General features: G+C 40.4%; 1 protein-coding gene across 2 annotated transcripts in view; it reads right to left on the reverse strand.

The window, feature by feature from the left end:
- Positions 1–507: 507 nt before the first annotated feature.
- The window catches only part of CHST9 (carbohydrate sulfotransferase 9), a 58900-nt gene continuing 33251 nt past the window's right edge, over positions 508–26156 (reverse strand). Inside the window, exons 1-3 of one of the 2 annotated variants that reach the window (XM_033155083.1) lie at positions 10418–10440; positions 7835–7872; positions 508–2123 (exon numbers count right to left, since the gene is read on the reverse strand). In XM_033155083.1, coding sequence (XP_033010974.1) covers positions 1032–2123; positions 7835–7872; position 10418 — 1131 coding nt within the window. In that variant the 5' untranslated portion in view covers positions 10419–10440 and the 3' untranslated portion in view covers positions 508–1031. Of the gene's footprint in view, positions 2124–7834; positions 7873–10417; positions 10441–26156 lie in introns of those variants that run through there. The other variant, XM_033155082.1, reaches the window with a different exon arrangement.

The raw sequence follows: 26156 nt of genomic DNA on the forward strand, positions 1-26156 counted from the left end.
TTCACAAGGTGACCATTCAGAGGATCAAAGCTGAACACATATTGTAAATTCTTCAATGATTTTAGCTCGATGTGAAAGTTTTATCAGATTCCCTGGTGGGAAAGTAACTGAGGAGTAATTAACCATGTCAATATTATGGTCCAAGCTGGATGAGATGCTGATGAGTGATCCAGCTGCCATGCATACGCAAGTCCAGTTAGAAAACCACTTGGTACTATACAACTGGGAACGGTGAAGGAGGGGTGATGGACTGAGTTTCCCATGCTGCCCAAACAGCTGCTTCTCCCATTCTCATAGCACTAGGACTCAGATTCATCCAATAAAGCTAAATGTTGAAAGATTCAGGATAAAGTGCTTCTTCACACAGCACATAGTTACGCTGTGGAATTTGCTTCCACCAGAAGCCATGATGGCCACCAACTTGGATGGCTTTAAAAGACACATTCATGGAGGATAAGACTATCAATGGCTACTAACCATGATGGCTGTCTTGCATCTCCGTTGTTGGAATGCTGTTGTGCTCTAGTCCTGCTTTTGGGCTTCTCATAGGCATCTGGTTGGCCACTGTGAGAACAGGATGCTGGACTAGATGAGCTACTTCTTAAGTTCCTATGACTGGTACAGCCATTGTATTTCTAACAAGGTCCTATGCATGCACAAAGCTGTACTTGCTTACTGACAACCAATCCAACCCCAACAGTACATTTTGATGTTCTATGAATGCTTGATATACAACATACAAATCTGTTAAGAAAGCTAGTTTTTACTTGATATTTCCTTGGAAATACAAAAATACATTCATGAAACATGAATAGATACAATAATGTCATGCCATTTCAGACATTTTGAATGCTTGGTTTATTCCCTTTAGATACATTGGTTTGAAGACTCTAAAACTTTCTTAATGTTTCTTAGTGTTTTTCTGTCCAGACATTTCAGTGCAATTAATTTTCTTCTCATAACTTGTTGCGTTTCTTCTGCTCCCAAACTAAATGGTAAAAATTGCTTACATACTAAACCAAACCAACTCACTATGGTATACTGTAGTTAAACATTAAATAATCCAGATAATAAAAGTTGTAAATCTGCTCTCTTTCTGTGGTGGAAATTTCTGCCAAGTATTGTCTGACAACTTCTAAATTTGTTCTTTTTTCACTGGAATGCCTGTCTTTGAAATTAGGAAAAGTCAGCCCCTCTGGTGCACCTATTAGTCTCAAAAAATAATTGGCATCGTCTCCCAAAGTCTCAAATTTTCCAATGTAATCATAGTTGATAGCACAAGGATAACAGAGTTGGCTGATCTGTTCCCAGTGAGTGTCCATACCTACTGGCCGATGGGAATCTAACAAATACTGGATGAACTCTTTAAATTTCACTCCTGAGCCCGTTGTCAATGCCACTCTATCTGCATTAAGTCTGTATTTCTTAATAATTGCCTTCCCAAATACAGGGTGGTAGTAGCTGTTTGGATGTTCAAACTTATCTCTGAATGCAGACACTAATCTTTCCATGGGATCCCGTACAAATATAACTTTGGTGTACGTCTTTAAACGCTTGTGGACCCCTTTTAGACTGTAGCTGTCTAGTTTCTTGAGATGCTTTCCATAGTGTGCAGCATCATGCGTAATGTTAGCAGCAGAATCAGCAACGCCACTGAGTACCATCAAAACACGCTTCCAGTTGGAACAACCTGCCTTGGGCACCTCACAATACAAGACTTTGTGCTTATCTTCCACATAGATTCTGGACACCATGCGCATAAGGTGAGTCCGGGGTCTGCTTTTGCCAATGTACCTTTTGCAGAAATCATAAAGGAAAGATCTTCGTTTCTCTTGCATCTCATCTGTGGTTTTCCAGTGATTGCTTTTGATTAAAGTTTTGTTTAAAGGCCGCACAACTGGTGGTAAATTCACTTGCCTGAACTGTTTAAGAAGCGATTTAATCTTCTGTGACTCTTCAGATAATCCAGCAGTCAAGGAGCCTGCCATCCCTAGAATAGGGTCAGCATCTCCCTGAGAAGGCCCAATCTCAATAAGAGCTTTACTTGGCTTGTCAAGCTTTTCACCAGTGACCCAGTTTTTGGGTTTTCTTTCAGGTTCCTCTGAAGAATAGAATCTGAAGTTCTGAAGGGGAGAGAAAAAAAAGAAACCAGAGAACTCTTAGAATGTTCCTCTTTTGGGGCCTGCTAAAAATGTTGCTGCGTAGAGAGCTGCTTTTCAGGATTCCAGCAGCCCCATTCCTTTCTCTCTCCCTTCCAATTTTCCATTGCCCCCCTGTCTCAACAGTTACCCAGCATGTTGTGGCAATTAAGCATGCTTTTTAGGACTCTCCCTTAGGGTTTTTGTTTCTTTAGGGGGGGGGAACCCCAACAACTACTGCAGCCCTTGATGTTTCCAGTGTATGCTTCCACTTCCCTCTTGAGCATGGATGTTGTCTGCTTTGGCCACATAAGCCAAACAAATAGCACTTGCTTGCTGAAACAGATCTTATCTGCATTGCACACCACCTGTCAACCTTCATTAACAAAGTAATGAAGTGATGGGGAATGAGTGAAATTTGCTGTAGGAAGGCACTCTGGAATCCTTGTTAGCAGATAAGGAAAATGGCTTCTTACTATATTTTTTATTGAACAAGTAGTTCTATGTTCTTTCGAGGGGGAAATGAATATTAAGAGACAAGACTTAAGATATTTTATCTTTTTACAGAGGCAGAGTAACAAGGAGTTCTCTCGTGCATGGTTCTCAGGGGTTTGCTAGATTTATTTTTTGTGAGCAGATCTTTCACAAATGCTTGCACAAGGATTTGTGCAGTACTATAATACCAGGTTCTGTGGGGCTTCTGCTTTATCTTGCACTAGAGGACCCACATCTTTGGATTCAGCTTAACTTTTCTGATTAAAAAAAGCTCTAGGATGTGGTATAAACCATCCTTCCATGACTAGAAGACACCTTTCACATGTGGAAGGGAAGGGCACTTTTGGAATCTTCCAACTGATTTTACTGGTGGTTTTATTTGTTTTATGTTGTGTTGCAATTTAGTGGCTTTATATGGTGAACTGCCTACAGGGCTTAGCATGGGTGAGGTGAAAGCTGAATAAACAAACGGACAAACGAACTGATTGAAATTGACTAGTGACCAGGAATCTATTTATAACTGTACTTTTCTGAATGTTGTGTAGATTGAATCCCAGGAATCTCTAAATGATACAAATGAATTTCTGCAGCTGGGGATATATACAGGAAATATGCAAATGCAGGTAATAACACAGATATCACAAACATCTATAGACCTGAAATTTACCCTCAGTGTATTATGAGTGGAAAACCTTTGAATGATTTCAACAAGAGGGAATGAGATATAAAAAGCCAGGTGATGGCTATTATCCAAGAACTGATTTAAATAAACAAGTCAGCTGGGACCCTTGACCAAAGCTCAAAGTTATCCCTGAGGACATTACGGAAAGGTAACAGAAAGTGACCAGAGGACTTCTAGTGCAGCTACCTGAGAAAGAGAGTACGCACTTGCAGCAGGAGATGCTGAACCACTATGACAGGAGTGACTTTTGTTGTTGTTTTGTTTGCTAGAGCAGCTAAGCTTCTCAAAAGTGCCTCAGGTAGCTCTCCCCAGGTTCAACTGGCACACACACAGCAGGACTGCTATGGAACTGCTCCCTGCTCAGCTCTGGGAGAGAAATTGTCAGTCAGGAACAAGGCAGCACTAATCAGATGTGGGGTGGAACGAGAGAGAAAAATAAGAGGAAATGGATGTTGCAAGGTGAGGGTTACATTACGTAAAGCACCATTTTTCCTATTTTGTTTCATTGCCCCCATACTTAATATTTCTGTAGTTCCAAAGTCATTAACAATGGTACCAAGTAGTGACTAGTGGCTGGTGATTGTCAGGTACTGAGTAAGTGAGTGCAGAGAGAGGGAAGGACAATCCCATGTCAGTCTGTGAGCCATCGGTTGCTGCTCCACGGTGATTCCACCACAGCCCAAGTTGGGTGGGATGCTTTGGGGACCAAACAGGGTACCAGTATCTGGTACACTGGTGGGAGTGGGAAACGCTGATCCACCACATCAGATAGCGTGAGAAGCACTGAATATTTCGATGTAATTAGCATGAATAGTCCCTGTATTATCCTTTTTGTTGAAATTGCAATGGTATACTGGCTTGTCAATAAATTAATCATCACTATGGTTTTCTTTCCTTTTATGAATCTGTGTGGTATAGTGGATACAGTGTCAGACTATGACTTGGGAGACCAGGGTTCAACTCCTCACTCAAAACCTTGGGCCTAACCTACCTTGCAGGGTTGTTGTGATTAAATGAGATGGGGGAGAACCCTGTATACCACCTTGAGCTCCTTAGAGAAAATAGTGGAATATAAATGCATTTAAATAAACAGATAGACAAAATAGGTTTATGTTAAACATAATGGGTGGGATTCAATGTTGCACTAATTTGGTCATTCTCTCAGTGTTTCCACATACCAGAAAGAATGTTCTGCACACACAGAAAAACACCTGGGCTGTTCTGGGAATTTTCCTGACCCCCTGGAGCCAATTTGGTGGGAGGGCATAGGGGAAGAGGGGAAAGAAGTCCCATTGGACTAGCAGGATTTGTTGTTCTGGCTCCTGCTAGTGCATCTGCTCAGCTGAATCTGACTCATTGACTGCTGTAATTAGTGAATGAGAACAACTAATGTTTGAACAGAGGCATAAGTGCTTTGTTTTATTGACTCTATTTAGGAAAAGGACCAAAGAGAAAAAAATTAGTTAATCAGCTTTCAGTGCTCCTAAGCAAGAGTCCCACTTTCACCTTCCGAGCATTCCCTGCAGTGCATCAGATGTGACATTCCAGGAAGCAGAGTGTCTACGTGTATTTCTGCTTGCATTCCCTGTACTGCTGAGGAGCATGGAAAGGTCACTTTACCCTCACAGCAATCTTGTGGAGGTGGGCAGGGCTCGTGAGACATACAGAGGGGCCGTGACGCCATCATTGAATGCTCCTGGTGCACCCATGCAACACTGGTTTACTGTGCATTATGTTATGGCCACCTGCGTGGAGCAGCTCTCCACCGAGGTAGTTTCATGTACTTTCTACATGTAATGTGTGACCTCAGTGAACTCATAAACCAGGTGACCTTTGAAGGATGGTCTTCCCCGTTCCATAAGGAATCACAGTGGCCCTTAAATGTCTCAATAATAGATAGCCTTGGGGTTGTGTCTAAGAATACCCAGGATTTCCTTGTCTGATGCAAGTGAGACAAGGGTCTCAGTTGCCTTGGTAAATCAACCACTATGGTGCCCTCTGGATGTTCCTAGACTACAACTCCCATTATCCTTGACCACTGGCCAGATTGTCTGGGGTTGATGGAAGTTGTATTCAAACAACATTTGGAAGGCATACGTTGGCTAACCCTGCCATGATACAGTAACTTCTGCATCTTGACTGCATAATCCAAGCAAGCCAGAACAGTTTGCAAAAGCAGGGGTTTCCATTAGGGAAGCTATTTAAAAGGCTATTTAAGTTGCAATGATTTTCAAACCTTTTAAATTTAGCAGTGTGGTTGCTTAAAATACAAAATATACAAAACGTGAAATAAAATATATTCTGTCTAGTCCAGGAAAGGCAACCAGAAAGAGAAAAATGGGAGCAAGCTTTACTGTGTTTTAAATTTTATTACTCATTCTCCTGTTTTTGTATTTGTGTTATGCTGTGCTCTGAAATTGGATAAGATGAAAGTTGGCATTAAAATATTTTAAGTAAATAAACTTGGGAATGCAGCAGGCAGTGCCCACTTATAGATGACAAAGGGTTAAAAACTACAGAAAGAAGCCACAAAAAGAGGATGAAATGGGGTCAGTGGCACAGATTTAACCCTTTCCCCATGAGTAATTTCCCTGATTCTCATCTCTCAAAACAACAAGAACAGCTGTTAGTGTTAGTCCCATGGAGTGGGCTGTGGTGGGAGCTAGACTATCTTAAGTGGGGTGGGAGTGGCAGAGAGAAAGTATCAAGGCATAATTCCTTGGTTAAGTCAAAACATACCACTTTCTTTTAGCTTCTGATTTGTTCATACAAGACTGTATAAAATCACATGTATTAATGAAATGAGACAGTATGCACAATCTGGTTCAACAAACTGATTTGTGTAGGCAGTAACTTGGATAAACGGAATTAATCTCCAATTTTGTTTGCCAATTCTTGTTAAACTGCTAATTAATTTCCCCCTTGTCTTCCTCTTACAGTCAAAATATTATGTATTTTTTCTTAATAAGCTGAACTTCATGATGGCTGAGGAATTCTGAATCTTTGCCAGCCTAGTAGCATCTCCACATTAGGGCTACATTCTATGATCCTCTAAATGGAATTAACTGCTGGTAAATATTTATATGCATGCAGCTTTTGGCTCTAATCCAGAGAAAGTTAGTTGTGCCTAAGTTTTATTCAAATAAAGGAGATGATTTACTTGCAACTAAATTAAGCTCCAGTTAGGTCTTCAGCAAAACCAACTTACTCTAGATAGGAACGACTGTGCTCTGTTAGATAATTTCAAGCCAGCTACAGAGAAAAGTGAAAAACCAACCCAACCCACTGGCTTCAGCAACAGTTTTGTTCTATGTCAATACATTATTCTTTTTGTCTGTATTCAAACATGGAAATGGATTAAGTTGAACTTTGAAATAATAATAAAACAACAAAAGATTAAATTATTTGGAAAATACCTAATCAATTTGTTTACCATATGTTTTCAGCTGAAACTGTTGTGCTCCTTTTATTAAATGTTAAAAGAACTGTTTTAATCTATACAAAAAGCCTGCTTTTAATGAATCTTCTCATTACACACAATGTCTGACTCCACCTCCAGTCTGCAGTTTCTGCATTTTCAATTCCTTCTTGTCCATTCATTGAATTAGACATAATTACTTCTAAACAGTTTATTTTTATTCACATTGTTGTTTATGTTTCAATCCTGCTTTTAAGATGTGGTTGTTTCATATGACTATTTGTTCATAGGGAGTAAGGTAAAGGTAAAGCTAAGGGACCCCTGGACAGTTAAGTCCAGTCAAAGGCGACTATGGGGTATGGCACTCATCTCACTTTTCCTGCCGAGGGAGCCACCGTTTGTCCACAGACAGCTTTCTGGGTTATGTGGCCAGCATGACTAAGCTGCTTCTGGTGCAATGGGACATCATGACAAGCGCCAGAGTGCACAGAAACACCATTTACCTTGCCGCCACACTTCCGCTGGTGTGCTTTTGAACTGCTAGGTTGGCAGATGCTGGGACAGAGCAGATTATGTGGGTGACACTGTGGTTTAGATCACTGAGCTTCTTGGGCTTGCCGATCGGAAGGTCGACAATTTGAATCCATGCTTTAGGGTGAATTCCCGTTGCTCTGTCCCAGCTTCTGCCAACCTAGCAGCTCGAAAGCATACCAATGCAAGTAGATAAATAGGTAACACTGCAGTAGGAAGGTAAATGGCATTTCCATGCTCTCTGGCACTTGTCACAGTATCCTGTTGCACCAGAAGCAGTTTAGTCATGCTGGCCACATGACCTGGAAAGCTGTCTGTGGACAAACACCAGCTCCCTCGGCCTGAAAAGTGAGATGAGAGCCACACCCCATAGTCACCTTTGACTGAACTTAACCATCAAGTCATTTACCTTTTACCATAGGGAGTGAAGTGTGGCAGAAGCAACAAACATCTGCCTATAAATTATTGAATGGGTTTTAACCTATCTAATGCAAAATATCTAATACAAAGTACTGCATGTATATCTCATGAACTATGCATTTAAAAGATTTATATACATTTTTAAAATACCTGATTAATTGCGTGCTGCAGTATTTTTTCTTCAGACACTGAAAGAGAAAATTAAAAATCAGTAAGTAGTAGTATATTACAATGAAGTGATCATATAACAAAACTAAGTCAAGAGAGAAAAAAATCATGAAACAAAGTGCAAAAGTATACAGAAATATCCAAACTAGTTACCTTTTTAATCAGTATTTTAGAATATGTGGAATGTTCACGCATTAGGAAAAGCATATTGGCTAGTTTGCGTGTAACATTAAAACATGGTTTAAATAAACCTTAGTTAACAAACCATGGTGTGATGTTACATACAGACCCAGCCCAGCACCTTAACAATGGTTTATTAAATGCGTGCTGTTGCGACACTATGAAGCAACACCAGTAGTAGCACACCGGTGACACTGTGAAGCAACACGAGGAGTAGCACTGTGGCTGACTACTTCTTGTCCGATCTTTTGATCCTCATCTTATACATACATCTTTAAAAACTCTTGCCTGGGAATTAAATTGTATTTCCTTAATAAATCCAAAAGGACAAGGGGTTGAGCAGAAATATACTAAATGACTGCCAACAGCATGGTACTTAACATTTTATAACATAAGGAGTTTTCACACACCAGTCACTGCATGCCATATATAGTTACATCTTAATAGTTTCATTCCCCTTCAGAAGAGGATGCTCCAAATACAAGAGAATTTTGCTTCTGCCTTTTGAAGACAGCAGGCATTGAACACAGTCTTCTTGGGCAGTTACCTCAGGCCATGCAAGCTCCAGGATTCCTAGAACGTTTTCTAAGTCATAATACTGAGGAGCTGATGTACTAGAGGCTTGCCTAGGAAAGTTTTATTAGCGTATTCTATTACAACACAGCTTTATCTAGGGCTGCAATCCCCGAAAACAACTAAATATGAAAAAATACTACAGAAAGAGATGGAGCTTGCACATGCAAAAGTGAACAGGGACTGCATACATAATATGCAATACTCATTATACAACAGAAAACACCAGCACTTCAACTGAGGCAGGTAAGGTAGAAAAGTGGTTTGACAGACACAGGCATCTTGTTCTCTTATTAGAAGTGACTTGGGAAAGCCAGCAGGGCCATTTAGAAAAGTGAAGTGCAGGCTGCAATCCTCTTTCCCCCTCCCTACTTATGCAGCTTAAAATAATATGTTGAAAATAAAGGCAACAAAGGTGGTGGTTGTGTGTTTTTTTAACTTTTCATGTGCACTAGGTTACCGTTGCCACCGAAAGGCTTTCACCTCGTTTGTGGGAATTTCAGCTGAACTCCATCAATCACGGTTTTCTGGGCCAAGGATATGTGGATAGCACTCCTTTTACAGCTTGTCAGTGTCACAATTTGTGTAGCCAGAGGGATTGCTGTGGAGCCACATTAGGCAAACTATCAAACTGGCAGGTTTAAAGGCATTGACAAATGCGTTCGCTTTTGTTCTTCTTCAAACACAGAAGGTTGAAGGTTTGCTTTCATGTTTACAAAATTGCAATTTTTTCTGCAGGACAACAAATGGATCAGACCTTTTCTTTTTTTTAAAATAGTATTTTTCACCTGATTTACAGGTGCTGATCTTTCTACAGGGCAGAACATCCAGTAATATCTTCATGGTTACTTTTGTTATTGAACATATTCAATCCAAATAAACTGGCGATTAGAATCTTTAAAACTGGTAGGCTGAATTTAAAAGGTGGCAGATCTAAATTAAATGACCAAATGAGATAAGGCACACATTAACTAGGGATGTGAAATATATATATCTTCCTAAGAGAGTCCCTTAATCTAAAAGCAGCACCCCCTACACCCCACCCTTCCTACGCCACTGCCAGAGTCTCCCTATTTCTGCAACAAAGCAACATAATATGGTTATTTCTTGAAATATGTGAGTTTCTTCTGAGAGCTGCTGGTGGTGAAGAATGTCAGACTGGAAATGGGTACACCCAGGCTCATTTCTCCGCTCAGCCCTACAGGTGACAATGAGCCAGGGACTATATTTCAACCTGTCCTACCTCACAGAGTTGTTGTGAAGGTAAAAGAGGGGCATGCATTCTGTCTCAATCTCCTTGGATGAAAGACAGGATAATAAATAATAAAGAACAATAAAGAGTGGCTGGGGAAAACCCAGCCAGATGGGCAGGTTATAAATAACAAAATTATTATTATTATTAAATACACACATACACACCACAAATTCAGAAATGAATACTGTAAAAGTATGAGGAAGGGTTTTGTTTTGTTTTGTTTTGTTTTTTAAAAGTGAGTTGCCTCTTTGTGCAAGCTGGGCTGGGAGCTGCTGCTGTGGGATTAGCTGTCTCCTCTTCCCTGAAAAAAATATATGGTTACATTTAATTCATAGTGTGTGTCTCTTGCACACTTCCTATTGTCAGCAATGGAAGATAAGTAACTGCAAGTGTAGGCAATTCTGTGGGTGATAACAAGGAAACCCAAATGGACTCAATAATTGGTTTATGACCAATGGTGTCCTGAATTTCAGAGTGCTTGGAATTTGGATTCGAGGTCTCTACATCACTCAGTTCCAAGTAAGGCATTTGTGAACACAGTCCTAGTATTTTCTTACTTTAAAAGGTAGGTTTTAAAGAAGTATCTTGTCTAATGATCTCTTAAAGTAACTATCTTCCTAAAAAGAAAAAGAGAGAGAGAAAAGGATCAAGATTACTTATTGCTTTAGGCTATGGCAGAGGATTGTCTCTTTATGGTAATTACTTCCTGCATAATGGTGTACTATTTTGTTTTGTAGATACAAGTGTTACTTTTTTGCTTCAAGAAGGAAAATTAAACATTATTTAGGCAGTCTTTCAGTAGGCACTGCTGTGTTCATTGAGAACATCATTGTGACAACTGAAATCACATCTTGAGGCTAATTTTTGTAACCAAATAAGTCTCTCTCTTTTTGGTAATAAAAGATTAAGGAGTATGTGTTTTAAACATCCTTTAATGATGTACAAGATGCTTGGAAAGACCAATGTTTGCAATCTCTGGTTGGATCAACTCTATTTTGCTCAAAGGTTTGTGGACTTTGAATACTGATGCTTTCCTGCTTCCCAGTACATTTGTTTTTAGGCTATTTTTATTTCACTTTAAAGGAATTTTAATAACTTTGTGTTGACAGCATAGACAGCTGGGGCTGAGAATTAAAGAAAAACTCACTTGCTGACTGAGGAAGGAAGTGACATCAATGAGCTTCTAAAGACAGCCCAGAGGGGAAATTGAATTTTGTGCATGTGGCCTGCCGTTTCACTGTATTTACAGGAATGCCTACAAATGCAAATGGGATCATTTATGGTATCTATCTCAAACATACCAACAAATTGTAGAACTCTGCAAAGACTTCTCTGACAGTTTCATTGTGAAGGATTTGCAACAGGATCATTGGTCTAAGTTCTCATTACTAAGGGTAGTTTCCCCTAAGTATTTTGACTTGCACCATTATCTGAAACTATTATATTCTGGAAACTCAACCCGTTTGTACCCATGTTCTTTTCCACCACAGTAGCAACATACAAAGTTTCGTGGTGTTGCAATAGTATAGAAAAAAACAATGCCAAATTCTTAACACACAATTTGCTGCCCTAGCATACAATCCTTCGTGCATTTCTACACAATCAAACGTTATCACATTTCTATTTATCCGCTCGCATTACTACTCCTGTAAGCTCTAAGACAACAGTAGCAGTTTATTATCATATCCCAACATTATCACTAGGGAGGCTAGTCCTGAATGTCTTATTTCCACATTTGCTACTTTGCAGCCATTAGTTCTAATAACAAACACCTTCTTTAATCTGAATGGCTCGTCTACTGTTATTGTATCTGTTGCATCTGCAACAGTGCTTTCACATTGCCTCTCAGGCACTTTTGCCTTCTCTAAATGTAGCAAACTTTAAAAATATAGTCTTGTCAAATGAATCTATTCTCCTTGCAATCATTGTAGTTACTGCTCTTTGCACCTGCTCTTGTTTCAAAGCACATGCATATGGCACATAGTGGACTGAATAGCATTGAATGAATGACTTGTGTTGTAGGCTTGACTTATGCGGGAAGGACCACAGAAATGTTTAATACCTCAACAATGTGAAATTGGAGAACTGCTTCTTTGCTTAAGAAGCATGCAAGCTAGTAGATTAAATACCCCTCCCCAAATGAACCATTCCAATTTGACCAGATTTGAATATAGATATGTAAACAAAATTCAATAAAATATGGTAGAAGTATGCCTCCTCTCCCTATTTTTTTAGAGTACCTTATAGCTTCACCATATTTATTTTGTGCAAATTAAGCAACAGGGTATGATGAAAAGGTCCCGCCATGAATTAATTGCCTTTTCCTTAGTTATTGCATAATCGTAGCAAGCTGTCATGGTGCCAACTCACCAGTTACCCTGGCAGCGTTAAACATAAAAAGGAACCCCAAGTTGAAACTGATTGAACCAAATGAAGGAAAGCTGGCCATTTCAGAGCATTTGAATTCTCACAGCATTCTACAGTCTTTCCCTGGCTAATTTTTGGTGATTACTTTTGATATGAAAACAGTTCTTTAATTGTCAGTCTCTAATAAGGATGCAGAGCTGTTCCTAGGAGGTTCAAAGGACCCTGGGAACATGAACATTTGCAGAAGTTAATGCAGCCAAATATCTTGTGCTGACCCACGTGTGCACATTCAGCTTCTGCCTAATGAAGTCATTACCAACAATGCCAACCAAACAAGATGTTCTCCTCAATTTGACAAAGGGACTCTCATGTGAATAGAATTTGGGAGTACACATTCATTAATGTTTTGTGAATAAAAAGAGGAAAGTGAAATTAGACTTCAATTCTGAGCCAAAATTTGCCTTAGCTCCTTTTCTAAGCACAGCAGTATGTATAAGAGGTATGCATACAAGAGGTATGTATAAAGAGCTGGCATGGTGTAATGAGGAAGAGACTGAGCTATGAACCAGGAAGTCCCTCGTTTGAACTTTTGTCTCTGCCATGAACTCAATAGGAGACTTTAGATAAGCAACCACTTCTTAGCCTCAGTCTATGTTTGATAGTAGATAATAGCAGTGATTTACAGGGTTGTAAAGATTGCAACAAGAAAATCCATGTAAAATGTTTTAAAGCACCATGCAAGTGTTAATGATTATTATTCATTATTATTGCCACTATGCTTAAACATTTCATTATTTTAAATATCGGATTTTACTTTGCACTGGAAAGCTGAAACAGTAACTGCAAGTGTTCAGAAATCACAAGAACACTATACACAATTTCCTAAATAAGAACCACATGGCTGCACACTAAGTCAGCCTGATGGAATAATTTGATTGTTATCAGGAAGCAGCAGCTCGTGGATTTGGTCATGTTTGCAACATGGAGGTTATGAATGTAGTTTTTTATTTCTTAGGAGAGGTAAACCCATAGTTTTGCCATACCAATTCAGAAGAGCTGAAATCAAGCTTTACACTAATTTTAAAACATTTACTTGCTCTTTAACAGGCTGTAGAATGAAGTGTCAGGTTAATTCTTCTTCCTCTTTTTAAATATTGACTTCTTTGTAAAAGTTCCTGTGATGGGTGTGTCATGAAAATGTGTGGAATTCATGTTATTTCCTCCCTGTAGTGGAACATTTTCTTCTTCTCCTCCCCCGCACACCCCCAAAAATTGTTCTAGGGTTCCTCCAACCTCTGCAGCAGATTTGGGGACAGTGTGCTTGTGAGTGTGAGTGTAAGCTCCATTGTGCAAGTGGAAGTCATTCTGCTCACACAATTATTTAGTTGAATATTGCCCAATGGTTTCATGTTGCCACACCTGTTCACAGTAATTGTCCCCTGCTGCTGGGATGCCACCTCCCCCCATTTGTAAACACAAAATAGCTCTACATAAGCTCAATCAGGGACCATGTGGTGAACATGACCTCACAGTGCTTGGTAGCCAATCAAATTTGAATATGCAATGATGCCACTGAGAGTGAATGAAGTTCTCCTACTGCTCTCATTCTGAAGGGGGGGGGGGAGCAACAGAAGTAAAAGCAAAATGAAAGTTTGCTGCCCCAGCAAATCAGATGGGTAGTCCCATCTTGTCTTCCTGTGCCTGTGGTTTCATTACCTACCAGCACTCTAAGGCAAAATTTTTGCCCCAATCCAGCTTGTGTAGTACAGGTGTCTCTGCACCTACGAACAATTGACTTGCGCTCAATTGTGTATAGGTACCAGGAAATAGGGTAGGCTAGGGTAGGCCAAGAAATTGAGGCTCCAGTACTTTGGCCACCTCATGAGAAGAGAAGACTCCCTGGAAAAGACCCTGATGTTGGGAAAGATGGAGGGGACAAGGAGAAGGGGACGACAGAGGATGAGATGGTTGGACAGTGTTCTTGAAGCTACTAACATGAGTTTGGCCAAACTGCAAGAGGCAGTGAAGGATAGGCGTGCCTGGCGTGCTCTGGTCCATGGGGTCACGAAGAGTCGGACACGACTGAACGACTGAACAACAACAACCAGGAAATAATTCAATAATTCAATTCAAACTCAGAAATGGTGGGAGAGAGCTGGAGAATCCTCATGGCTCATGAGGAGACCCTCCCCAGACCCTGAAGAGAACGTCAGTGAGAGCTGAGGAAGCCCTGAAGAGACCAGAGGCGCAGTGTGGTTTTGTTTATGCTGCTCAGCCTCCCGGCTTAACAGCTGATGTCTGGAGTAGTACAGTAGCAGCCCCTTTTCTGCGTGTCCTCCAACCTCCTGCTGGTCCCAAAGCTTCATTTCTAGTTGTGGATATTTTTGGATACAGTGGATATTTTTGGATACAGTATTTTGTATGTATGGATTTGTATGAAGAGAAAGCGGCAGAGAGGGTGTTTAAACACCCTTTAAATTGGTGCTCCCCACTTTATGCAATTTATGCGCATGGGGCCCATCATAACTTAACCTCAGTGTAAGTGGAGGGGGGGTGCCTGTACACTACATGTAGTACATTTGTTGGCAGCAGGGGGGAAACAAAAACCAAAAAAAGGAGTCAAAGTGAAGCCTTTTTGGAATGCTAATTCATTTCAAAAATAAAACCTGTCAGGCTGCCAAGGTGGTTAAATGAGCAGCAGAATGGAAGAAAATTGCTCTTTCAGTTTACTAATGATGCTCAACTCTGGTTTATAGAAGCCTCCACAACAGCAGCATCCTGCTCCCATGTGAACCTGTCCAGTAGTAGGCAAGGTGCCTCTTACTTTCAGAGATGAGAGGGATGCTACTAGGGAGAGGACTTTATATCTGTGGAATGCCCTCCTCAGGGCTATTTATCATGCATCCATTTTCATCAGGTAAAGACTGCTCTCTTCGCCCAGGTATTTAGTTGTGTTATGATCAATCTGACTTAGGCTTTTGCACTGTAATGTGGACAGTTTTATTTTAATCTGGCTTCTGCATTTGTCTTTGGTGCCTGGTGAACAATTTAGTCGCAATACGGAATATCAATAAAAATAACGAATATCCATAGAGTGAAAAAACAAAGGTCCAACTGAGTGGTATCATGTTTTCCCGAAAATAAGACATACCCATAAAATAAGCCGTAGCAGGATTTCTATGCATTTGCGCAATATAAACCATACCCCAAAAATATGACATAGTGATGCGGCGCCTCCCTTAAGATGGCCTGGATAGGCGTGGCTATGCAGCGTACCAACGGGAAGCAGTTAAAATAAGACATCCCCTGAAAATAAGCCATAGTGTGTTTTCTTGAGGGGAAAAAATATATATAAGACAGTGTCTTATTTTTGGGAATACACGGCAGATTTGGCTGCTCTGAAAGGTGTGAATCAACATAAATACTTTGCTTGATCTATGTCCATGAAGATGGAAAGGGCCCTCTAAAACAGAATGTAAAATGCTTTCATCTCTATTGTTTTATTATTAGAGTAAAATAAAGAAGCATACTCCAAATTATCTTATTTGTAGAGAAGCATGGCAGTAGCCAGAAAGTGGGAAGAAACCAGGCTAGGCCATCACCTTTAAATTCATTCCTAATGCATGAATTTAAATTATAATTATACTGATGTTACACAAAAAACCTTTAAGTAATCAGTTGCTGCAGGGAGTTCATTTTACCTACATTTTCCATAGTTAGATTATGACCTTTCAAGGCTTCTACTTAGATCCAGCTGCATTTATTGGAAATAATTTGTTAAAGGTCAGTCATGAATGGGAATACTGGTTTTATATATGCAAAAGATCAAGTTGGTACTGCTTTACACCCTAAAGTTCAAAAGGAATATAGAGGAAGATCATTATCACATCAGATGTGTGTGTTGTTATTTTTAAAAAGGGGGGGGGGAGTATTCTAAAGACACATTAATCTGCCCCAGCTGCAACAAAACATGTCTCTCCTATATCGGCCACAGCAGGCACTGTAACTCTCCAATGGTTTGACATCATCCTAAAAGGCACACTCCTCCATTGTCGCCCAAGGCAGATGGATGCCAAAAACAAAGTCCCAAGAATGCAGCAGTGGTGGACAACCTGGGGTCCTTCACATGGTTGGACTCTAATTCCCATCAGCCCTGGCAAGCATGGCCAACCATCAGGGCTTGTGCCCAGTAACATCTGGGGGCAGGGGAACCACAGACACTTCAAGAGAATTGAAGGTTTTGGAGATTTTCAACTCTTTCTTCTCAGCTGCCAGTTAACATCCCACCCTTGCATTCTCAGGTCTCAACCAGCTACTACTCCCTTTGTGGCTACCATTTCAATTTCGTTTGTTTTCCAACAGCTTACCAATTAATGGAGTTCTTTTCTGATTGAACTAGTCCAGTTCAGGTAAACTTCTTCCCAGTAAACTGGTCTCCAAACTTTATTATCTTGATTCAGCTGCTAAAGGTTAAGCTGTAGAGCACAGACTTTGTGCGCAGGAAGTCCCAGGTTCCATTCCTAGCATTGTCATGAAGAGAGCAGCAGAGCAAGGAAAGATTTCATTTTTTATGCCTTGAAGACCCACCACTAATAATAATAAATAATAGCCAATACCTAGTTCAATGACTACTGTACTTTGACTCACTATAAAGACTGCTTTATGTGCACTGGCGTAGGAAGGGCAGAGTGTAGGGGGCGGGGTGCCCTGGGCAGCGGGATCCCGATAGGGTTCCATTTCGGCACACCACACCCCCAGAACGCGCGCCACGCCCCTGCGGGTGGCGCACCACACCCCCAGAACGTGCGCCAGCCCTGCCCCTGCCTGCTTCCCGCCCCTGGTGCCAGAGCATGAAGCTCCGCCACTGTTTATATGTACACCTTTTGGGTAAGAATTTGCCTTCCTTGCTGATGGGCTCTAGGACCAGAGATATTACAGCCAGTCTAAGCCAGAATCTGGGTTATTTGCAAATATTATCTAAGCTTTGACCTGAACCCCCAGTCTCCAAGCTTTTCCAGTTGGAAATAGCATTCTCCTTGAAAGAAGTAGGCAGAGGTAGGTTGTGATCTACTACCGGTAGTAGACCTCTACATGATTTGACATAGATTTGCAAGGACTTCTGACTCCCAACTGTTTAACAATGGCAGCAACAAAATGACAACCTCCTGCCAAATTATGTTGCTGAAATGAAGACATTTGGGGGGTAAGGAGGAATGATTTTGTGTGTGGAAGGAGTGTGATTTTAATTCCTGCACTCAGAATTCTTTAATTCTCTGTGTAGTATTTTTTTTAACTGGGTTCTTTTTTGTGGATCTCAGAGTTCTAGAAAAAAGTAGATTCCACAAAATTGATGTTTGCTATGTATTTGGCCAAACTGCGGTGGAGGATAGGGGTGCCTGGCGTGCTCTGGTCCATGGGGTCACGAAGAGTCGGACACGACTGAACGACTGAACAACAACAATGTATTATAAAATTCCACTGTATATTTTTTAATCAGCATTTGAAATATATAAATGGGAAATTATTCTCAGTTTTGCCTCAGCAACTGCTGAGATGTTCATTTTGCATGGTTAAGACACAATTAATTCTCCAGTATTGTTCTGAACTGAGAAAAGTTGAAGACAATTTTCAGGCACTTGGCTCCCTTTGCACCTTGTATTGAACACTTGCTTGTATGTCAATTTCTTTGGGGCCCCCTCCAGATGACCCATTTATTGAGCATTCATCCTGATTTGCTTGTGCAAAGTGTCCAGAGAGGTTAGATTATATCTGGTGTTTATTGAGTATTCATTCTGATTTGTTTGTGGTTCAGTTACATGATTTGATTGCAGGGGATTTACATATCTTCCCATTAGCCATTTGTTCACCGTACACATTTCAATGCATTTCCCCCTCATTTTTCAAATGGTAGAAAGTATGGGGTTTTGGTTTTTAAAGTGGATTTGCTGTGCTAGGGTGAGAGAGAGCTTTAATCTACTTAAAATGCACAAACCCCATGTTCTGGTGTGCACTTGAAGCCTCCCACAAAACACTGATAGTTTGGAGATGCCCTATATATATCCCCACCTTTCATCCCAGGGCCCTCTCTATGTGGAGATAAATGCAGATTATTAGTATATTCCATATATGACTCTTGTTGTTATGTGTGGAAGCTATTAAAAATGTAGTATTGTAATTAGCCATCTGGCACATGATAACTTCAGTTAGCCTGATGAACAGACTCCTTTTTGTTAATATATTGTGTCAATGGGATGTTTACAACTGCCGGTTTCAAGCATTTCCCCCCTTTGGATTTCAAATACAACTAGCTCCCTAGACCACAGAAAGAAGACAAACATCTTCATTCATTGTGGCATGGTGCCATTATTGCATAATACAAGTAATATAATTGGGGGCGGGCGGGCGGGCGGGCGGGGGAGCTGTACAAGCCTAAAGAGAGGCAAGACAGAGATTAATGTCAACACAAAAGTAAGCATATATATGACTGCATATGTCCTTGATATTGCACATTCTTGATGATTTGTGCTCATGATGCTATCAGGGCTGTCATACATGACCCCACTTTCAATACTGTTTTTGCTTGCTAAAGCTTTGTGGTGGCCACATTGCTTTCCAATCAGTTCATCTCTAATAACTTCCTGCTGAAATCCTGTAACTTTTTATAACACAAATATTCTGATTTATTTCTATACCGCTTTTGTTGCGCTGTATAGCCTTTCCAGTCAGCAATAATGTGGCAGCATTTTGGAAGCAGAATAAATCAATCACTAATGCACTATTATTGGGTCATAAATATGTAGCAGAATATACCCAGAATAAAATTTCGTTCCTAAAAGGCCATTAGGAATGCTTCTGAGTCATCCCTCTTCAAATTTCCCCTAGAATTAATGGTCCTGGTTTCTCTTGCATTGACCAAAAAATGGCACAGACATTTTCATGTTTGGCTTTCGAAGATTTTATGTGTTTTTAATAATCAATATTCTGCTTTTCTTCTCTATGAAAGTTAGAAGGACATAAATCTATAAACAGTAAAACAATATGAAGAATCAGAACAACAGAACAGCAACTCAAATATCTAGAAGAGCTCAATAGCTTAATTTTAAGAAGAAAAGTTTTAATTGCCTTCTAAATACAATCATTGAAGGAAACATTATTAGTCATCTGGGAGGGAGGGAGGTCTAGGGGAGGGAAGACACCACAGAAAAGGCCCTCTCATGCACTGTCACCTTACCCTGAAACTTCTAACAACCACTCAGCATGCAAATATCAACATAGCTAACTGCAGCAACATTGGAACCAAAATGAATCCCCTACTAATTTCACCCAATAAACTGGTTGTTATATGAAGAAAAGCAGTTGCAGCCCATAAAAGTACTCAAAGACAAAGCAACCTGTTCAGGAAAAAAGTTGACAACCTTTCTTTCCCAAAACAATCAAATAAACAAAGAGTACAGCATGTTAAACTGACAGGTTACTAAAGGCTTTACATATTCACTCAAACTTCAAAATGAATGGCAATCTTAATTGAATTGACTGCTGTAACTTTTACTTCAACAATGCCTAGATAAACACAGAATTTGAAACACCCAGTTTGAACATAGTTCCAAGGGTGAAGAAATCTAATCAATGAGAAAATGTATCAATTTTTTGGTTGAGGCACAAAATAATACTTGGTGCATATAGTTTTGACTATCCAAGCAATTCACATACATTTTCAATGTAATCCTTACAAGAATGCATATTTGTATTATAAGCAAGTCCATTTTCAGCCAGAGCAGCAGGTATTTGAGAAAAGGAAAGAACTATCAAGACAAGCATTGTTAAGTTTCCAGAGGAAAAGCCTTTTGGTGACTTCTATTTCAGCGTATCTGAAGAAGTGTGCATGCACATGAAAGCTCATACCAAGAACAAACTTAGTTGGTCTCTAAGGTGCTACTGGAAGGATTTTTTTATTTTTTATTTTGTTTTGGAGCAAAAACACTCTTGTGGCACCCAAAAAACCAACATACAGTATCAACTGTAAAGGGAGACTGCAACATGAAACTGTTGAATTGCAGTATGTCAAGGATTGCCAGTGCTATCATGTGCAGATTTTTAGCATGGTATAGGTGTTAATTGGCTTACCAACGCCAGAATTTCTGTGTCATCAAGAGTTCTGTGTGTGTGAATTGCTGCTATTAAGCACCTAATTAACACAGTATATTTATACATTTCATTTTCATTTGACCTCACTTTTTATCATCTGTCTCTCCTTCCACCTAGCCGTCTGTTTGTGTTTGTGTGTGTGTGTGTGTGTTTACCCACAACTCAGAATAACACTCCATGCATCTGATGAAATGGACTATAGTCCACAAAGCTTATGCCATAATAAATCTGTTAGGCCTTAAGGTGCTACAAAACTCTTTATTGTTGCAGTTGTGTCTCAGCACAGATCTGGAATGAAGTCTTTATAAATTAACACTTGTGTCTATTGCATAATTCAACATCCAAGTAGAGAGCATTAGAATCCCAACATGCCTTCCTTGCAATGGTGACTGGCGGCGGCGGCAGCAGCAGCAGCAGCTCAGCGAAGTACAGCAAGCCACCCAGGGGTCTGTCAATTTACTTCTCCCCATAGTTTGAATAGCTTGGCCACAGGGCAGAGTAGGAGGGGGCGGGGGAGGAAATAATTTGGCGAGCTGGCCCTCTGCGTGCCCATGCTAGGTAATGCAAACTAGTAGACACAAAAATAGCTCTCCACTGATGCCAGCAAAGATCCATACAAATTGTATGGAGGCAAATAAATAAAAAAATTAAAAATTGTCCAGTAGCACCTTAGAGACCAACTAAGTTAGTTCTGAGTATAAGCTTTTGTGTGCATGCACACTTCAAAAAAGAAAAAAGAAAAAAAAGTGTGCATGCGCATGAAAGCTTATACCCAGAACTAACTTAGTCGGTCTCTAAGGTGCCACTGGACAATTTTTTAATTTTTATTTATTTATTTAGTCTGTGTCAGACCAACACGGCTACCTACCTGAATATAGAATCATAGTTTGGGGCAACTCTGGAAGAGTAAAGAGAAACAATGCATTGTTTTGCAGCAAGTCCAATTTTGCTTCTAGTTTTAGATAACTGCTCATAATTCTATCAGCCATCAAAAATCTCTATGCACCTGTGCAAAACAGCACCTGTGCTGCATTCTCAGACACGCTCCAAAATACCTTCCTGCAACAGAACCAGAAACAGTGACCTATGTTATAGTTAAGTAAGTTTGGTTATGCACCAAGCATTAGCATGCAACTAGTGTTAGCACTACTGCCCTCTATGTTTCTAATGCAAATATTGAACAGCTAGTTTTTAACTAGTTCTTCTCTTCCAAAGGGACTTCTGGAACAGTGTTCTTTTCTTTGAAGTCTTCTCTGATTCTTTTCTTGCAGTTTTAGACTTTTCAGTTTTGCTAAAATGCATTCTTTATTGCCTCCCTCTACTCTAAAGCCTTTAGCTTCTTTTTTACATACATTTCTCAGTTTAATTATGATAACCTTCTGCCCTCTGCTTTGACTCTTTTTGAATGCTAAACTATATATGTTGCAAAACCTCCAATATGATTTCCAACATTTTTTTTTAAAAAAAGTTCAAAACAACTATTGTGGACCAGATAAGAGCCATGACATCACTTCCCTCATTTATTCACCCATTGCATAGATGGACATAGCACATAAAAGGTTAATCCTCCTCTCCCCAAACACAATGGCCACTATGGTCAATTCAATTTGATATCCTCCATTTTTGGCTTGTTCTATAGCTGAAGTTTGCCTCCATTCTCCTTGGTTATGTCTCACTTCACAGGCCTCCACCTCCTTATCAGACGATTCAGATTTAAAAACAATAGAGTGACTTGGGCTGCAATAGAATGGTTCAGGTTGTGTTCCATGACCAATGGACTCCCTGTCGGTGACAATCTGGCAGCAGGCCTTCTCGGCAGGGGCGTACCCAGGATCAAAACTAGGGGGGGGGCAAGCCATGGTCGCTCAGGTTGTGACATTTCAGCACAGAAAAGGTGAATGAAACCAAAATTTTAAGAAAATTATATATAATTATAGCAGTGCTTTATTACGATAGTTATTGAATGATTTGCTTGGATTTTTTTTTTATTCTAGTTACATGTCTTATACTAATATCATTTTTCTTGGGTTTGAAGAAAACTTGTTCAAAACTTTCGTTTCAATCCAGTCCTGAGGGTAAAATCCCAACTTTACACAGTATAGAAGCATTTAAATTGGTTTATTCCTAAAGCCTTGACTGTAAAGCATGCTTAAATTCAAGTGTGCCAATTTACATGGAATATTTCTCCTTTATATAGAATTGCATTCTTCTATTCATACTGATCCAACCCCAGTGGATCAACCCCAAAATCTGATTACAAGTGACTTTAAGCCATGTGAAAGGGGGGAAAGAGATGTAAACAACATTAAGGATAGCATTGTGGCGGGTTGGACTAGATGACCCTTGGGGGTCCCTTTCAACTCTATGATTACATTCCTTCAGTCTCTGCACTTTAAAGCCTATCTGCTACCCTTCTCCTTTCAACTTACTTTAGAAACAGGAGTTGTCTCCTTCAGAGAAATTCTTTACATGCAAAGTAGAGATCTCTCCTCTCTCAAATAGCAAATTTAAAAACTGGAAGGTATGACGACATAGCTGCTCTCAGGACAGCATGAAATAAGAAAAAAAAAGTGTGCGAGGATCAATTATAGAGAGAATCTCCTAAATGGAAAGGTGGTGGCTTGCAGTGTTGGGGGGGGGGGGGAGATTCCTTGCCGGCCTCGCACTGTTAAGGAAGCGATTTGAAAAATAAAGGCGGGAGAGGAGGGCACTGATTTTGACACCGAAGAGGACTCTTTAAAAATATTTTTAAATAGGGAGGGAGGGGACGCAGTTCAACTGGGGTGGGGAAGCCTGTGCCTGTGTCTGCAAAACGGGGAGCCCCATGGCAAGGACTTGGGGGGTGTCGAGGACAAAAAGGCGCTGGAGGAAGGGTCCCCCCCCGGGTTGCCGTGTGAGAGATCTCAAACTCTCTTAGAAACCAAGGCTGAGGGAGGGAAAGAGGCGGCAGCCGGCATGGCCAGGAAGCCAGCGCGGGGGGCCCTTCTTCCCCCAAGGCTGAGGCGAGTGGGTGAGACCTCCAGCAGCAGCAGGTCCGCCGCTCTCCACCGACTCTGGTGGGCCTGAGGACTCCCTGTGCCGCCAGTGGCAGCTTCAGGAACTGCAGGGCTATTTCCTAGCTCTGTTCAGCTGTCGGCTCTTCCCTGGAGTCCCGGTCTACTCCAAACGGACGCTGATCATTTTTGCTTCTGGGGAGGGGGGTAGCTTGCTTCTGAGGGGGCATCTGCCCCCCCTGCCCCCCCTTGGGTACGCCCATGTTTCTCGGTGATAGCATCACCGTCTGACATGTCCTTCCTCAGGTGATTTGTGAAGTGGAAACAGTAAGCTTTCTTGGGCTCTGACTTTTAATGTTTTAATTTCTTATACTGCTCAGTTTTAGTTCTGATATCCAGTTGTGTTTGTGTTTCCCTTAAATCATTTTTATCTAGTTTTAAAGGAAAATTTTACTGTGGGGGGCTGGACTATAATTTTGAAGAAAATAAATAATGAACGAATTCCTATGCCCCACAAATAACCCAGAGATGCATTTTAAATAAAAGCACACATTCTACTCATGTGAAAACACGTTGATTCCCGGACTGTCTATGGGCCATATTTAGAAGGCGATTGGGCCGGATCCAGCCCCCAGGCCTTAGTTTGCCTACCCATGCTTTAACACCTGCTTCTTCTCTTCTTTCCCCTTCCTTTTTATATTGCAAGCCTGTGGGCAGGGTTTGTTCTTATTAACCTAATTGTGCACAGTGCCTAGTATCAGAGACACTTTTATACATAATAAATATTTTTCTTAAATAGTTCACTTTCCTTTCAAGTCAGCATTCTCAAAAAACATAAAAACTCACACCTGTCACTAAACAAGTGAAGATGTGAATTGTGTTTTCTCAACACAGTATATCTGTGTAAGAGCGATGTCTGAATCACCCTTAATTAAAGCATAACACCTTTGGTGATAGTCAAATAAACTTTACTCAGAGTAGACCTACTGAAATTAATGAACACAACTAAACCAACTCCATTAATTTCAGTGGGTTTACTGTGAGTAAATTTTATTGAATACTACCCTGTGTATGGACAGGAATGCGAACTTATATCAACTTCAAAAGTCCTGGAGTTTAGTAGTTTTAATTTTAAAATACCTCAACTGCTGAAATTTGATGCCAGGTCCGCAGCCTGCTCATTGACAATATACAGGTAACTCTCCAGAGCTAATCTTGCAGAAAATCAACTACTGTATAGGGGTTGAACAAGATCACACAGTTTCACTTTCTTTTTTCTGTATGATGCTGCTTAAATCTGAAGTTTAAAAGAACACATGAAACACATTTTCTCTCTAAGTTAAGCTCAGTATTAACACATGAAATTTTCACAGTTTTTCAGATGTAGAATTAGCTTCCTACAGTGCTTCCTTTTTTGTTTTGTATGTAACATAAAAAGGGTTTCCTGATTTTTATCATATTGGACATCTAACAGAGCATGCTCTCAATAGAAGTTAGCTGAATTTACCATATGTGCATCTCAAATGAAGTTACCTTATATTAAATTCAACAGACTATGCTGATTAACACTGTTAACCAGTTTTTCAATGGGTCCATGAAGAATGCAGCTCTTGCAAGCATCACTTCCTTTTTAGTTGTTGTTGTTGTTGTTTAGTCATTTAGTCGTGTCCGACTGTTTGTGACCCCATGGACCAGAGCACGCCAGGAACTCCTGTCTACCACTGCCTCCCGCAGTTTGGTCAAACTCATGTTAGTAGCTTCGAGAACACTGTCCAACCATCTTGTCCTCTGTCACCCCCTTCTCCTTGTGCCCTCCATCTTTCCCAACATCAGGGTCTTTTCCAGGGAGTCTTCTCTTCTCATGAGGTGTACTGGAGCCTCAACTTCAGGATCTGTCCTTCCAGTGAGCACTCAGGGCTGATTTCCTTAAGAATGGATAAGTTTGATCTTCTTGCAATCCATGGGACTCTCAAGAGTCTCCTCCAGCACAATAATTAAAAAGCATCAATTCTTCGGCGATCAGTCTTCTGTATGGTCCAGCTCTCACTTCCATACATCACTACTGGGAAAACCATAGCTTTAACTATTCGGACCTTTGTTGGCAAGGTGATGTCTCTGCTTTTAAAGATGCTGTCTAGGCTTGTCATTGCTTTTCTCCCAAGAAGCAGGTGTCTTCTAATTTCGTGACTGCTGTCACCATCTGCAGTGATCATGGAACCCAAGAAAGTGAAATCTCTCACTGCCTGCATTTTTAGTTGTACCAGCTATCATTTCAAAATACAGTGAACTGAGTTTTCATACAAGAGAAACTAATATTGAAATAAGTGCTGCATTTCCAAGGAACAAGTTAACAAAGGTGATTCTGTGTGGTGAAGTGCCCTCTAGTGACAAAATGAAAATCAGGAAAATAAGTTTTGCAAGAAATAACCTCCAATTGGTTTTCTGTTTTTAAAAAATCAGTCTGAAAGTTTTCACCCTTACCCATCATATTAATAAATTTAATGTCATGTTTCATTGTATTTTATTACATTGTGGATTTTAAATAGTTGTAAGCTACCCTGAGTTATGCCTAGGGACTAGAAAGGCAGGATAAAAATAGCTCTACAAAGAGAACAAAATACGTTGTTTCTCCCAGGCTAGCTTGAAGTGAAAATCCAGTGCCCACCCAAGGCTTTCTGCAAGTGCCACGGAGGTCTGTAAGGAGTGGGAAATGTCTCTGCTTCTGTCATTCATTTAGAAACCCAGCCCCTTCCAAGTAATGTGTGGAAGAAACCTCATCCACTAACACAGT

Source organism: Lacerta agilis, chromosome 7 (assembly GCF_009819535.1).
Source record: "Lacerta agilis isolate rLacAgi1 chromosome 7, rLacAgi1.pri, whole genome shotgun sequence".
In the NCBI taxonomy this organism is placed as follows: domain Eukaryota; kingdom Metazoa; phylum Chordata; class Lepidosauria; order Squamata; family Lacertidae; genus Lacerta; species Lacerta agilis.